Source organism: Oncorhynchus masou, chromosome 10 (assembly GCF_036934945.1).
Source record: "Oncorhynchus masou masou isolate Uvic2021 chromosome 10, UVic_Omas_1.1, whole genome shotgun sequence".
Taxonomy (NCBI): domain Eukaryota; kingdom Metazoa; phylum Chordata; class Actinopteri; order Salmoniformes; family Salmonidae; genus Oncorhynchus; species Oncorhynchus masou.
Window position 1 is genome coordinate 3,579,464 of NC_088221.1, and position 16,074 is coordinate 3,595,537.

Genomic DNA, 16,074 nt, shown 5'->3' on the forward strand with positions numbered 1-16,074 from the left:
CCCAGGCTAAGGTAAAACGCAGTGACCACGCTCCTGGAGGTCATTGAGGCCATGGTGGGCGAGAACCACCAGAACTCCAGCCTCAAGCTCACCAGAGGAAGTGGTGGTGCCAACATGGGTCAGCTGGTTCAGGAGCATGGATTCAGCCACAGCAGGGACTCAAGCAGACAGCACCCAGGCAGAGAGCTCACCCTTCAAGAGGGAGATCAGAGAAGGACACCTCTGAGCCCAAGCGTCTCAAAAGAGTCACAGAATCATTCACTTCTGGTTGCCCAGGAGGCTTTCAGTCAGAGGGAGTGTCCTCCAAGAGGAAGAGAGAATCAGAGGACAGTTTCCTTGTCCCTATCATGCCAATATGGGTCCCCTGTAAGTGGATGAGGAAGCTTGATCCCAGTAGTTGCATATTCTGGATGAAACCGAAGAGGTATTCCATATTTGGCTCTGTTTTTAATCTAGTATTTCATGTTTGGTTTGTGCTTACATTTTTTTTTCTTATGTAGGCTACAGTGTCCTTGGTTGACTTTAAAATTAAACTTATTGTATTTTTACCAGCTCAGATGAGGACAGTGTGACAAGGGTCGCCCGGAAGAGGACACAGGAATCAGCTCTTTGCCCAGGAAGTTCTCAGTCTCAGGGAACCAATCAGAAAAGACAGGGTATGATGAGGATTGGGACTCAACTGACATCAACCAATCTCCCAGAACTTTACATGTAGTCATTGTGGGCGAGCACCATTTCATTGCATGTGGTTCCTAAATGTATTAACATTATTTGTCGTCATATTGACTGAATAAAAATTTAGTACACATGCAATCTGTCCTTGTGTCTCATAGCCTTTGGCCATTATTACTTTTGATTGGATTTGGAAATGTAGCTCAATAAAAATGCATCTGATTCAAACACTAAGCTAATATTTAAAATATACACTTCAAAATAAATGTGAATACACATTAAAAAAAAAGATATGTAAATGGCTGTTGTGGATGGTCTACTCCTTTGTCAAATCAATGTTTATTTACATATTCAAACAACGTCTCTTGACATACTATATTACACCATGAGATTGTGCGCAAGTGTAGAAATCTTTTAATCCACGGTAGCAAAGGCATGATAGAATATTCCACTACGAGGTTATACGGTTGTGTAGAGACAAGAGGCCTTATCAATACATTGAATAAGGTCAGACTTATCCTTTGATGCTGTGGAGAGACTAATTAAAAGAAAGCAAGCCAGCAGAATGGTATTCTCCTCTTGTGCTTCCATCTTTCCTTCCTCCACCCACAAATACTGTGAAACATTACAATAGCCTTCGTCAGGTAACAACCCTTAGACCAGGGTCTCATTTACAATGCTGCCCTGAGGACAATACAAATTCAAAATGGTCAATAGGTTGTGGGTGTAATTCCCACAGTGATCAGATGCACAATTAGATCGATCCATTCTATGGTATGCACTGACTGTAGCTTACTGAATAAAAGTGTCTGCCTAATGGAATATATTAGGATCTACACACTGTGCAGACAGAGCCCTTACCAGAGTAGCAAACAGATGGTAGAGGATGAAGTAGATCGCCACTACAGGAGCCCACATTTGACCAACAGCCACAAGAGTTTGGTCCATCACATCCACCCAACCCTCCTGGGTTAAGATCTGGAACATAGACATGAATGCCTGCGGGAGGGATGGAGGGATATTCCATTACAGTCCATCACCCTACAGTATAATACAATGGATAACAGTAGGAGAAAAAGAGTGACAGAGAGCGAGAGATTGCCTCCGGACATCGAGGCCTGAAAAAGAGGCGGAGATGAGAAAGATAATTGACATTTTTAACATGTTTCTGTAACAGGGACAGACAGATACATGGACATGTCACACACACTTCTGCTATGGAATGAGCCATGGCAGATGGAGAGTAGCTGGAGCATGAATCACTAAGCTGGGTGTGTGTGTTAGGGATGCGCCCGACTGCATGTGATGAAGTGAAAATGCGAGTCCCGCACCCGACCCTACCCCTCAAATATAGAAAATGCGCTGTACAGTAAGCGATGGAAGAGCAATTTCTTGACAGGCCTTTAGATAATCCTATGTTTCTGGTTATAATTTCTGACATTTTGGTAGGCAATTTGTTAGACAACTTATACATGCAGCTTCTCTTCTGCCATTACTTGTTGCCCTAGAATGAATGCTTCAACAAAATGAATGCTTCAACAAAATGAATGCTTCGGTTAAGTTTGTTTTCCCTTTCATATATGCTTCTCTCACAAAGAAAATACATTTTGGGAAAATGCATAGGCTAACTCCAAAATGTTTTCCGTGCAAAATGTCCAGATGACAGTTTTATGATGCTGATAAAGAAAGCACCTTTGCAGACGGTCCCTAACCACGCATTTATTCTCAAGATGCTGCGTAGTTCTGCAGGAGTTAATATTATATATTAGGGTATGTGAGAGGTTATAGACCTACAGTCAGTGTCCAGATTTCAGTTCCATTTAACTCATCTGAACAGTAGGCCTACAGCTCCCTTGGCATAGAATTTTGAAGTCCCTGTTTTGTGACTGTCAAATTTTTATAGAGCCTCACAAACATCACTCATAACAGAGCTGATGCTAAACTATATATACAAAAATATGTGGACATCACTTCAACTTAATGAATTCGGCTATTTCAGCCACACCCGTTGCTGACAGATATATAAAATCGAGCACAGTCATGCAATCGCCATAGACAAACATTGGCAGAAGAATGGCCTTACTGAAGACCTCAGTGACTTTCAATATGGCACTGTCATAGGATGCCACTTTTCCATCTAGCCAGTTCGTCAATGCCCTGCTAGAGCTTCCCCGGTCAACTGCAAGTGCTGTTATTGTGAAGTGGACACGTCTAGGAGAAACAACGGCTCAGCCGTGAAGCGGTAGGCCACATAAGCACACAGAACATGACCGCCGAGCAAAAGAAGCGTGAAAAAACTGTCCTTTGTTGCAACACTCACTACCGAGTTCCAAACTGCCTCTGGAAGAAACGTCAGCACAACAACTGTTTGTCGGGAGCTTCATTGCCGAGCAGACGCACAGAAGCCTAAGATCACCCTGCGCAATTGCGCCAAGCGTTGGCTAGAGTGGTGTGAAGCTCGCAACATCATTGGACTCTGTAGCAGTGGAAACACGTTCTCTGGCATGATGAATCACCCTTCACCATCTGGCAATCCGACGGACAAATCTGAGTTTGTTGGATGCCAAGAGAACACTACCTGCCCCAACGCATAGTGCCAACTTTAAAGTTTTGTGGATGAGGAAAAATGTTCTGGGGCTGTTTTTCATGGTTCGGGCTAAGCCCCTTAGTTCCAGTGAAGGGAAATGTTAACGCTACAGCATACAGTGACATGCTAGAGGATTCTGTGCATCCAACTTTGTGGCAACAGTTTGGGGTAGGCCCTTTCCTGTTTCAGCATGACAATGTGAACAAAGCGAGGTCCAACAGAAATGGTTTGTCAAGATCGATGTGGAAGAACTTGACTGCCCTGCTAAGAGCCCTGACCTCAACCCCATCCATGAATTGGAATGACAACTGTGATCCAGGCCTAATCGCCCAACATCAGTGCCCCAACCTCACGAATGCTCTTGGCTGAATGGAAGCAAGTCCCTGCGGCAATGTTCCAACATCTAGTGGAAGTAGTCAATTTGGATTTAGATGTTCGACGAGCAGGTTTCCACATACCTTCAGTCATGTGGCGTATCATCCCTTTCACCAAATCTTTCCCAAACATTAGACTACTGTTCTGCCCCCCCCCCCTCTACTTATTTTCAACTCTCCATTTAGCAGTTTTTCTCTTATTCAATTAAACTCCGGCACTGTCCATTTTTCCTGAGTGGATACACGTTCCAAAAAGCATTTGGCAATTGCTGTGTATTTGGCATGCCCTAAAGCTTATGCTTACACTACACACCCACCCACCCGCCATTCATCCACAAAATATTTAATGTCCCTAAACCTGCCCGCCTTACAGATATAACCGCGGGGAATGTGGGTTATGAATTATTGTGTGCATCACTAGTGTGTGTGTGTGTATGTGTACTTGTGTGCACGTGTGTGTGGATGTGTCTGTGAAAGCATGCATGTATATTTGAGTGTCTGATACAGACCCTGAAGGTTGCTATGACTTGGAGACTTGGCCCCATGTCCATTCCCAGTCTGTTTGTAGGTCAGATGAAGGTCAACTGATCCCCTGTGCCTTCAGGGCCTATTTTAAGACTCAATCCTAATACCCCATTAGCCCTCCCTCTCGTTTGAGAGTCTCCTTCTGTGGGGGAGTGGCCCTCAAACGGAGCAATTAGTTGTAGGGAGAGATAAATAACCCTTGCAAATGGGAAATCACTACATCACTGGCGCACAGCAGAATCCACCAGGATAGCCTACCACACAATTCATAGACAGATGTGTGCCCAACTCAATAAAAGTGGCGGCTATAAAGCCTCTCTTGAAAAAGCCAAACCTTGACTCAGAAAATATCTAAAAATATCGGCCTATATCGAATCTCCCATTCCTCTCAAGAATTTTAGAAAAAGCTGTTGTGCAACAACTCACTGCCTTCCTGACGACAAACAATGTAAACAAAATGCTTCAGTCTGGTTTTAGACCCCATCATAGCACTGAGACTGCACTTGTGAAGGTGGTAAATTACCTTGGCGTCAGACCGAGGCTCTGCATCTTTCCTTGTGCTCCTAGACCTTAGTGTTGCATTTGATACCATCGATCACCACATTCTTTTGGAGAGATTGGAAACCCGAAATTGGTCTACATGGACAAGTTCTGGACTGGTTTAGATATTTTCTGTCAGAAAGATATCAGTTTGTCTCTTTTCACTATATATTTGACCTCTTGGGGATGACTTTCACAACAATGCGAATGACACAAAGATGTACATTTCGATGAAACATGGTGAAGCCCCAAAATTGCCCTCCCTAGAAGCCTGTGTTTCAGACATAAGGAAGTGGATGGCTGCATTTGTTCTACTTTTAGACTCGGACAAAACAGAGATACTTGTTCTTGGTCCCAAGAAACAAAGAGATCTTCTGTTGAATCTGACAATTACTCTTGATGGTTGTACATAGCGTTGGACTAGTAACCAAAAGGTTGCAAGTTCGAATCCCTGAGCTGACAAGGTACAAATCTGTCGTTCTGCCCCTGAACAGGTAGTTAACCCACTGTTCCTAGGCCGTCATTGAAAATAAGAATTTGTTCTTAACTGACCTGCCTAGTAAAATAAAGGTAACATAAAAATAAAATAAATAAATACTCTGGAACCTGATTTCTCTTTTGACAAACATGTCAAGACTGTTTCAAGGACAGCATTTTTCCATCTACGTAACATTGCAAAAATCAGAAATGTTCTGTCCGAAAATGACACAGAAAAATTTATCCAAGCTTTTGTAACTTCTTGGTCAGACTACTGCAATGCTCTACTTTCCGGCTACCTGGATAAAGCACTAAATAAACTTCAGTTAGTGCTAAATACGGCTGCTAGAATCTTGACTAGAACCAAAAAATGTGATCATATTACTCCAGTGCTAGCCTCTTTACACTGGCTTCCTGTTAAGGCAAGGTGTAACGGCTCTCCTCTTCATCAGATGATGAGGAATAGGAATCATCGGACCAACAGGCAGCATGGTAAGTGTTCATAGTAAATGTAATTAAATGAACTGAACACTGAATGACAAAAAACAACAAAGAGAGTGAACGACACAAAACTGTAAGGTGAAAAACACAAAACAGAAAGCAACTACCCACAAACACAGGTGGGAACAGGCTACCTAAGTATGGTTCTCAATCAGAGACAAGGATTGACAGCTACTTCTGTTTGGGAACCATACCAGGCCAAACACATAGAAATAGAACACACAGAACAAAACATAGAATGAAAAACATAGAATGCCCACCCTAACTCACGCCCTGACCAAACCAAAATAGAGACATAAAAAAGGAACTAAGGTCAGGACGTGACACAAGGGCTGATTTCAAAGTCTTACTGCTAACCTACAAAGCATTACATGGGCTTGCTCCTACCTATCTTTCTGATTTGGTACCTACACGTACGCTACGGTCACAAGATGCAGGCCTCCTAATTGTCCCTAGAATTTCAAAGCAAACAGCTGGAGGCAGGGCTTTCTCCTATTGAGCTCCATTTTTATGGAATGGTCTGCCTACCCATGTGAGAGACTCAAACTTGGTCTCAACCTTTAAGTCTTTATTGAAGATATGATGAATGCAGTCTGGCCCAGGAGTGTGAAGGTGAACGGAAAGGCACTGGAGCAACGAACCGCCCTTGCTGTCTCTGCCTGGCTGGCTCCCCTCTCTCCACTGGGATTCTCTGCCTCTAACCCTATTACAGGGGCTGAGTCACTGGCTTACTGGTGCTCTTCCATGCCGTCCCTAGGAGGGGTGCGTCACTTGAGTGGGTTGAGTCACTGACGTGGTCTTCCTGTCTGGATTGGTGGGTTGTGCCGTGGCGGAGATCTTTGTGGGCTATACTCGGCCTTGTCTCAGAATTGTAAGTTGGTGGTTGGAGATATCCCTCTACTGGTGTGGGGGCTGTGCTTTGGCAAAGTGGGTGGGGTTATATCCTGCCTGTTTGACCCCATCTGGGGGTATCATCGGATGGGGCCACAGTGTCTCCTGACCCCTCCTGTCTCAGCCTCCAGTATTTATGCAGCAGTAGTTTATGTGTTGGGGGGCTAGGGTCAGTCTGTTATATCTGGAGTATTTCTCCTGTCTTATCCGGTGTCCTGGGTGAAATTAAGTATGCTCTCTCTTGGCCATGTTCTGTTATAATTTCCACCCGGCACAGCCAGAAGAAGACTGACCACCCCTCATAGCCTGGTTCCTCTATAGGTCTCTTCCTAGGTTTTGGCCTTTCTATGGAGTCTTTCCTAGCCACCGTGCTTCTACACCTGCATTGCTTGCTGTTTGGGGTTTTAGGCTCGGTTTCTGTACAGCACTTTGAGATATCAACTAATGTAAGAAGAGCTATATAAATAAATTTGATTTGATAGATGACCTGACCAGACAGATGCAGGGCCTGAAGAAAAGCTTGCAGATCTCCCAGGGTCAGCTGAATGAGTTTAAACATGATCACGGAAAGATGATAGCATTCTGTAAGTCATTGAGAGAGTACATCAGTTCTGTATGTGAATGCATGATAACAATGACAGAGAAATTTGATTATTTCGAGGGACAATCGAGGCAGAACAACATCGTTGCAGACGGAAATGCAGAATCTCCACATCGGACCTGGACAGTCTGAAGACAAAGTGAGGGAAATGATCTCGAAAAAATTGAAGATGGATTGTGGGAGGTGTACTGTCAGATTTCAGATCAGTCTGTGAAATGATTGACCATAACCTGTTGTTGAGAAAATGTACAGTTGAAGTCGGAAGTTTACATACACCTTAGCCAAATACATTTAAAATACTGACAGAGCTGGTGAAACTGAGTCAGGTTTGTAGGCCTCCTTGCTCGCACACACTTTTTCAGTTCTGCCCACAAATTTTCTATTGGATTGAGGTCAGGGCCTTGTGATGGCCACTCCAATACCTTGACTTTGTTCTCCTAAAGCCATTTTGCCACGACTTTGGAAGTATGCTTGGGGTCATTGTCCACTTGGAAGACCCATTTGCGACCAAGCTTTAACTTCCTGACTGATGTCTTGAGATGTTGCTTCAATATACCTATTTTGTGAAGTGATGCTGCCACCCCATGCTTCAAGGTTGGGATGGTGTTTTTAGGCTTGCAAGCCTCCCCGTTTTTCCTCCAAACATAACGATGGTCATTATGGCCAAACAGTTCTATTTTTGTTTCATCATTCATAATTTCTCCAAAAAGTACAATCTTTGTCCCCATGTGCAGTTGCAAACCATAGTCTAGCTTTTTCATGGTTGTTTTGGAGCAGTGGCTTCTTCTTTGCTGAGCGGCATTTCAGTTTTGTCAATATAGGACTCGTTTTACTGTGGATATTGATACTTTTGTACCTGTTTCCTCCAGCATCTTCACAAGGTCCTTTGCTGTTGTTCTGGGATTGATTTGCACTTTCGCACAAAAGTACATTCATCTCTAAAAGACAGAACGCGTTTCCTTCCTTAGCGGTATGACAACTGTGTGGTCCCATGGTGTTTATACTTGCGTATTATTGTTTGTACATATGAACGTGGTACCTTCAGGCATTTGGAAATTGCTCCCAAGGATGAACCAGACTTGTGGAGGTCGTCAATTTCTTTTTCTGAGGTCTTGGCTGATTTCATTTGATTTTCCTATGATGTCAAGAAAAGAGGCACTGGGTTGGAATGTAGGCTTTGAACTACATCCACAAATACACCTCCAATTGATTCAAATTATGTCAATTAGCCTATCAGAAGCTTCTAAAGCCATGACATACTTTTCTGGAATTTTCCCAGCTGTTTAAAGGCACAGTCGACTTAGTGTATTTACATTTCTGACCCACTGGAATTGTGATACAGTGAATTATAAGGGAAATAATCTGTCTATAAACAATTGTTGGAAAAATGACTTGTGTCATGCGCAAAGTAGATGTCCTAACCGACTTGCCAAAACTATAGTTTGTTAACACAAAATTTGTGGAGTGGTTGAAAAACTACACTCAACGACTCCAACCTAAGTGTATGTAAACTTCCGACTTCAACTGTGTCTTATGGCTTTTCAACCTCTGCTATATCGTGGATTCAGAGCTATCTATCCAATAGAACTCTTTAATGCAAGGTTATCTAATGTAAAACTGTAAAGTGTGGTGTACTACAGGGTAGCTCTCTAGGCCCTCGATCAACAGCATTGTAGTTCATCCACAATACTAACCTGAATGACAGTGAAAGGAAGCCTGTACATAATATAAATATTCCAAAACATGCATCATGTTTACATAAGGCACACAACAACAACAGAAAAAATACTGAATAGAAAGTGTTATGTTTGGGGCATATCCAACAAAACACATAAATTAGTACCAGTCTTCATATTTTCAAGCATTGTGGTGGCTGCATGATGTTATGGGTATACTTGTCATCGGCAAATACTTTTTAGGATATAAAGTAACAAAATAGAGTTAAGCACAAGCAAATATGTGGAGGAAAACCTGGTTTAGTCTGCTTTCTAACAGACAGTGGAAGACACGTTCAGCTTTCAGCAGGACAATAACCTAAAACACATGGCCAATTATACACTGGAGCTGCTTACCAAGACAACACTGAATGTTACTGAGCGGCCTAGTTACAGTTTTGACTTAAATTGTCTTGGAAATATTTGGCAAGAATTGAAAATTAATGTCTAGCAATGATCAACAGCCAACCAAGAATGTGAAAATATTGTACAATCCAGGTGTGTAAAGCTCTTACAGACTTACCAAGAAAGACTCAAAGCTGTAATTGCTTCCAAAGGTAATGTAATATAACGTATTGACTCAGGGGTGTGAATACTTACGTAAATGAGGTATTACTGTAATTAAAATTTCAATAAATGTGCAAACATTTCTAAAAAAATGTTTTCACATTGTCAGGATGTATTGTGTGTAGATGGGTTCATTTATATCATATTTAATCGATTTCGAATTCAGGCCGTAAAACAACAAAACATGGAATTTGTCCAGGGTTATTAATACTTTCTGATGGCATTGTAGGCATTGTACACTATACGCAATAAAATAGTTAGCTATGTTACTTCAGCTGCATTGCATGACACATACAGTATCTTCCGTCTTTAATGTGAACGTTAGCCTACTACAATAAAGAAATCTATATTATCCAATTTTTGCACCCACACTGCTCGCGTGCACCAACGAGCGTCTGCATTGCCAAGGGCTAAAATAGAAGTCAGTTCTATTTGTGACGCAGATCGCGCTGCAAGTCCTGCCTCTCCAAACTCCTCATTGGTTTATAGAAGCAGGTACCCAAAATAAATGTATGTACGTTGGCGCACGATGGCACACACGTGCGGCCGGTTTGGGTTCCGTGTTAAAATTAGATAAACTGCTATACAGGTTGTTAAATTGCTTGACATTGTGGTAATCGCAAGTGATAGATAGACTCATCTCTGGTAAATCTCAGGAAATTAGAATCTAGATCAACACAATCAATATATGTATCATTCGCTTCATTAATATCTAATGGGTTCAAGACCGTGTTATCAGGGTTGACATCCTGTCCAACTAAGAGAGATACACAGTCGGAATCATTCAACAGAAAAATAGAAGTGCATGTCTCACATGTCCAATACAACCATACATTTGTGTTAGTTTTATCAATAGGAGTGAACTTCCTTTGGAATGCACATTGACACAGTCCGCATAACACAACTGAAGACTTCAGAGGGCAGATGACAATTAGAGCAATGTGTGTTTTTGGTCATGGGGTTATGTGAAAAGCACAAACAAAGTAGAATAAATCATGTGTGTGTGTGTAAAATCGTAGAACGACAAGCTGATCATACTTTTCATTCTTCAATTAGTTGTGGCAACAGTTCCTTTATTTTGAGGCGTACCTTCATTGATGAAGATTTTGGTTCCCTTCAGGCACTTGGCTATTATGAGAATCTTCCCCTTGTCTTTGAACCTGAGCAGTTTCACCACTATAGATCTGGGCCATCCTTCGGGGAAGAAAGTGCCATTTCTATGTGCCCTCTCCATCTCGATGAGTTTGGGGTCCGGTTTGAGTTGATTTGCCAGGAGTTTCTTGGCCTTGACTTCTGTGTTATGCCAAGTTTTAGTCTTTAAGTCTTCAATTCCATCGATTACAATGTTACTGGGGCAGTTAACCACTCTGATAGTCTCAGAGGACCGTTAAAAGCGCAAAGAGCATCATGAAGAACAAGGAACACACCAGGCAGGTCCGAGATACTGTTGTGAAGAAGTTTAAAGCCGGATTTGGATACAAAAAGATTTCCCAAGCTTTAAACATCCCAAGGAGCACTGTGCAAGCAATAATATTGAAATGGAAGGAGTATCAGACCACTGCAAATCTACCAAGACGTGGCCGTCCCTCTAAACTTTCAGCTCATACAAGGAGAAGACTGATCAGAGATGCAGCCAAGAGGCCCATGATCACTCTGGATGAACTGCAGAGATCTACAGCTGAGGTGGGAGACTCTGTCCATAGGACAACAATCAGTCGTAAATTGCACAAATCTGGCCTTTATGGAAGAGTGGCAAGAAGAAAGCCATTTCTTAAAGATATCCATAAAAAGTGTTGTTTAAAGTTTGCCACAAGCCACCTGGGAGACACACCAAACATGTGGAAGAAGGTGCTCTGGTCAGATGAAACCAAAATTGAACTTTTTGGCAACAATGCAAAACGTTATGTTTGGCGTAAAAGCAACACAGCTCATCACCCTGACCACACCATCCCCACTGTCAAACATGGTGGTGGCAGCATCATGGTTTGGGCCTGCTTTTCTTCAGCAGGGACAGGGAAGATGGTTAAAATTGATGGGAAGATGGATGGAGCCAAATACAGGACCATTCTGGAAGAAAACCTGATGGAGTCTGCAAAAGACCTGAGACTGGGATGGAGATTTGTCTTCCAACAAGACAATGATCCAAAACATAAAGCAAAATCTACAATGGAATGGTTAAAAAATAAACATATCCAGGTGTTAGAATGGCCAAGTCAAAGTCCAGACCTGAATCCAATCGAGAATCTGTGGAAAGAACTGAAAAGTGCTGTTCACAAATGCTCTCCATCCAACCTCACTGAGCTCGAGCTGTTTTGCAAGGAGGAATAAGTCGCTTGGGGTATGTCTCTATCAGTTTTGCACATCGAGAGACTGAATTTTTTTCAGTTTTCGATTTGTTAAAAAAGTTTGAAATATCCAATAAATGTCGTTCCACTTCATGATTGTGTCCCACTTGATTCTTCACAAAACAATACAGTTTTATATCTTTATGTTAGAAGCCTGAAATGTGGCAAAAGGTCGCAAAGTTCAAGGGGGCCGAATACTTTCGCAAGGCACTCTACATCAATGTAGACCAGTAATTGTTGATGAGGAAACATATCCCTTCACTCTTATCTGAAACCGCCGTTCGATCCATACGGAAAATGGAAACGCTGTCTGGTTGAATAGTAGTCAAGTGTATCCTTCGTAAGTCATGTCTCTGTAAAAACGATGGCACAGCATTCCCTGATGTCCCTCTGCGATTGAAGCCTTGCACTGATGGTATTTTTTTAGCCATCAAGATATTAGGAAGAGGAGCATTTTCATCCGAGCTTGGAGTCCCCCTGTCCTTCCACTTTTTCATTGCAGGTGGTAATCTCGGTCAGCAGCAACAGGTAAGTAATATTTCAGATCAGGGAGGTTGAGAAATAAGTGCGTAGCTTCCGATTCATGACCCAGAAGTGGTTTTTGGTCAAACATTCTGATCAAAGCATGATTTGTTATGAAGTTATAATTACTTACATTTGCTTCCCTCCTAGTATATTTGTCTGTCATTTTTCCTGAAGCAACTCTACAAACTTGGATCGCAGAGCTTCATGGGAGTTTTGGTTACCACTCGAAAGAAAGTCTGCAACTCGATTCACTTTGTTTGGAGGACCAACTAGAGGGTTGAAAAGGCACTACGTCTCGCTCAAACTTGAATTGGGATACCACTATGACACGATGGGGCTTGCGGGATCGCACAAAACTGAGGGGGAGGGCTAAGGGGGTTATTGGAGATAGAGAATAAGACGGATCCCTCTCCTGTTTTCTCCCCTCTGCTCCCCTCTCTTCTCCTCTCCTAAATCTACACCCCAAGTCACTGCAGATAATGATAAACCCAGCAACAGATCTATCCACGGGGGACATCATTAAATCTGATGTGTGTGCTGTGTGTATGCATTATGTGCCCCTGTGTGAATGTACCCATATGTGCCTGTGTGTGTATGTGAGTGTGTCCATGCACTTGTGGTTGGTGTGAATCCATGTGTGAATCCATATGAGAGTTTGTTTGTGTGTGTGTGTATTTATGTGTGTGTGGCCGTGTCACGGAAAAGGGAAGACGAAGAGCGACATCTGTTTACGAGAACCACTCCAAGTCCAACTGTGCTAGAATCAGTGGAAGCGGGGGAAAAAGGGGCGGGGAGGGGGGTGGATGAAAGGATGTGACTAATGAGAAAGAAAGAAGCTGATGAGCACTTAGAAATCAAAGGAGGTGGCGGTGGGCCCCACATCTGTCGACAAATTAAATACCACCACACTAGCATGATTTTCCTGACTTTTTCCAGATTTGTTAACACCTGTGCATCACGTGTTCAAGAAGAAAAGAATGGGTAGTGTTCAGTGGGGAGAAAAGTGGGAGTTAATAGTGGGACCCATTTTTATGCTACAGGTTCAGTTGCTCAGAAAATGACAAATCAGGAATTTGGCCTGTAATATTAAACTCATCCCAATCATTCATTACCATAAGTGAATGAGTGTGTGAGTGAGCGAATTAGGTCCTACCCTAGTGAATGAGCTACAATAGGCCAACATCATTCACTGAAGGATAAACATTAAAATGGGATCATAGATGCTTAGAACAGGTCTTATAATGCATTATGACTGCATCATAACACATTATACCAGTTGTGCTTCCAATAACTCTTACTCTGGGAAAGGTGGTGAATCGGTCCAGTTCCTCCACGAAGCAGAACATCTGTAGACTGATGGCTGACATGACTATGAGCAGGCTCGCTGTGAACACCACCAAGCTGCCCAGCTTCTTACCGGGACCAAATATCTTGTACACAAAGTCCTCTAGTGCCGGGGAGATCTTTATCAGACGCACCACTCGCAGTACCTGTGGAGAGAGAAGGGAAGTCTTTATGAGTGAGTGAGTGAGTGAGTGAGTGAGTGAGTGAGTGAGTGAGTGAGTGAGTGAGTGAGTGAGAGATAATTTTGAGGTGAGTGTTCCCCTTTACAATGAATAAATAAGCATTTGGATAACTTGGAAATAAAGTGCTATACATATCCAATTCTTTATGCAATCCATTTGTCTTTGTTTTATTTGATATATGAGCCGGATTGCTTTGAGAAAGCATCCCAAATATGATCATACCAATGCATTTACTTCATGTTTATTGAGGATCAATGAAATTAAACAAAAAGCTTTTCAGAAAACGTTCTTAAGTACTGTACTCCTTCCAATAACCACGGAAAATACAATGCTGGTAGTTGATTAGACTGATCCCACATCTGTTTGGGTGGTCTTTTTAAATCCTATGGACATTGTTATGCCCAAAAGTACATTTGGTATGACATGAACGAAACGATTTGGGAACACAGCACAAACAGATGTGTATAGTTCATGTTTAGCTAGTGTAAATGTAACCCAAGGTTCCCAAACCAAATATAGAATACTGGTAGCAGTATAAAAACAACCATTACAGCCGTACTGACCTCCTGTGCTAACTTCCAGGTGAGTGTCTATAGAGGACAAAATGTAGACTGGTCCCAGATCTGTTTGTACTGTCTTGCAAACTCCTGTGGCCATTGGGACTAGCTTTGGGATCAAGTGCTGTCGGTACTATGCATGTGTCTTTGGACTTCTAAATATTCCTTTGTCTTCTTACTGTTCCTTCCCTTGCTGCAAACAGCTGATGCATGCTGATTGAACTCTGAATAGCATAATGATAATTGACTTTTTTTGACCCCATCGACCCGTGTTTAACCTATCTGGTACGGACGTGGTCAGAGCTCTGATCGTAGATCAGCAAACCAAATCAAACTGCATTTGTCACACGTGCCGAATACAACGGGTGTAGACAACGGGGCCTACTTTGTAATTGTTATTCTTTCAATTCTCGAGCAAGTCAGATGCATGCATTTGATTGGCTACTGTTCTATCCTGTGAAGATGCTTGAGGAAACAGGTAAAAAGTATCTATAACCACAGTAAAAAGAGTGCTATATTGACATAACCTAAAAGGTCGCTCAGCAAAGAAGCCACGGCTCCAAAACCACCATAAAAAAGCCAGACTATGGTTTGCAACTGCACATTGGGACAAAGATCGTACTTTTTGGAGAAATGTCGTCTGGTCTGATGGAACAAAAATTTAACTGTTTGTTCATAATGACCATAATGACCAAAGTCCCTCTTTGCCATGCAAATGACCTGAATCCCCGAAAAACATTTCAGCCCTGCCACAAAAGGACCAGCTGACAACATGTCAGTGATTCTCTCGTTAACACAGGTGTGAGTGTTGACGAGGACAAGGCTGGAAATCACTTTGTCATTCTGATTGAGTTTGAATAACAGACTGGAAGCTTGATAGGAGGTGGTGCTTGGAATCATTGTTCTTCCTCTGTCAACCATGGTTACCTGCAAGGAAACACGTGCCGTCATCATTACTTTGAACAAAAAGGGCTTCACAGGCAAGGATATTGCTGCCAGTAAGATTGCACCTAAATCAACAATTTATCAGATCATCAAGAACTTCAAGGAGAGCGGTTCAGTTGTTGTGAAGAAGGCTTCAGGGCGCCCAAGAATGTCCAGGAAGCGCCAGGACCATCTCCTAAATTTGATTCAGCTGCGGGATCGGGGCACAACCAGTATAGAGCTTGCTCAGGAGTGGCAGCAGGCAGGCGTAAGTGCCTCTGCACGCACATTGAGGCAGACTTTTGGAGGATGGTCTGGTATCAAGATGGTCAGCAAAAAAGCCACTTCTCTCCAGGAAAAACATGAGGAACAGACTGATAATCTGCAAAAGGTACAGGGATTGGACTGCTGAGGACTGGGGTAAAGTCATTTTCTCTGATGAATCCCCTTTACGATTGTTTGGGGCATCCGGAAAAAAGCTTGTCTGGAGAAAACAAGGTGATCGCAACCATCAGTCCTGTGTCATGCCAACAGTAAAGCATCCTGAGACCATTCATGTGTGGGGTTGCTTCTCAGCCAAGGGAGTGGGCTCACTCACAATTTTGCATAAGAACACAGCTATGAATAAAGAATGGTACCAACACATCCCTGAGAGCAACTTCTCCCAACCTTCCAGGAACAGTTTGGTGGCGAACAATGCTTTTTCCAGCATGATGGAGCACCTTTCCATAAGGCAAAAGTGAAAAC

General features: G+C 42.6%; 1 protein-coding gene across 1 annotated transcript in view; it reads right to left on the reverse strand.

The window, feature by feature from the left end:
• The window catches only part of nalcn (sodium leak channel, non-selective), a 271,182-nt gene that overhangs the window by 122,239 nt on the left and 132,869 nt on the right, over positions 1–16,074 (reverse strand). The window contains exons 15-16 of the mRNA XM_064975662.1: positions 13,619–13,810; positions 1,534–1,671 (exon numbers count right to left, since the gene is read on the reverse strand). Of these exons, the coding sequence (XP_064831734.1) occupies positions 1,534–1,671; positions 13,619–13,810 (330 nt within the window). The remainder of the gene's footprint in view (positions 1–1,533; positions 1,672–13,618; positions 13,811–16,074) is intronic.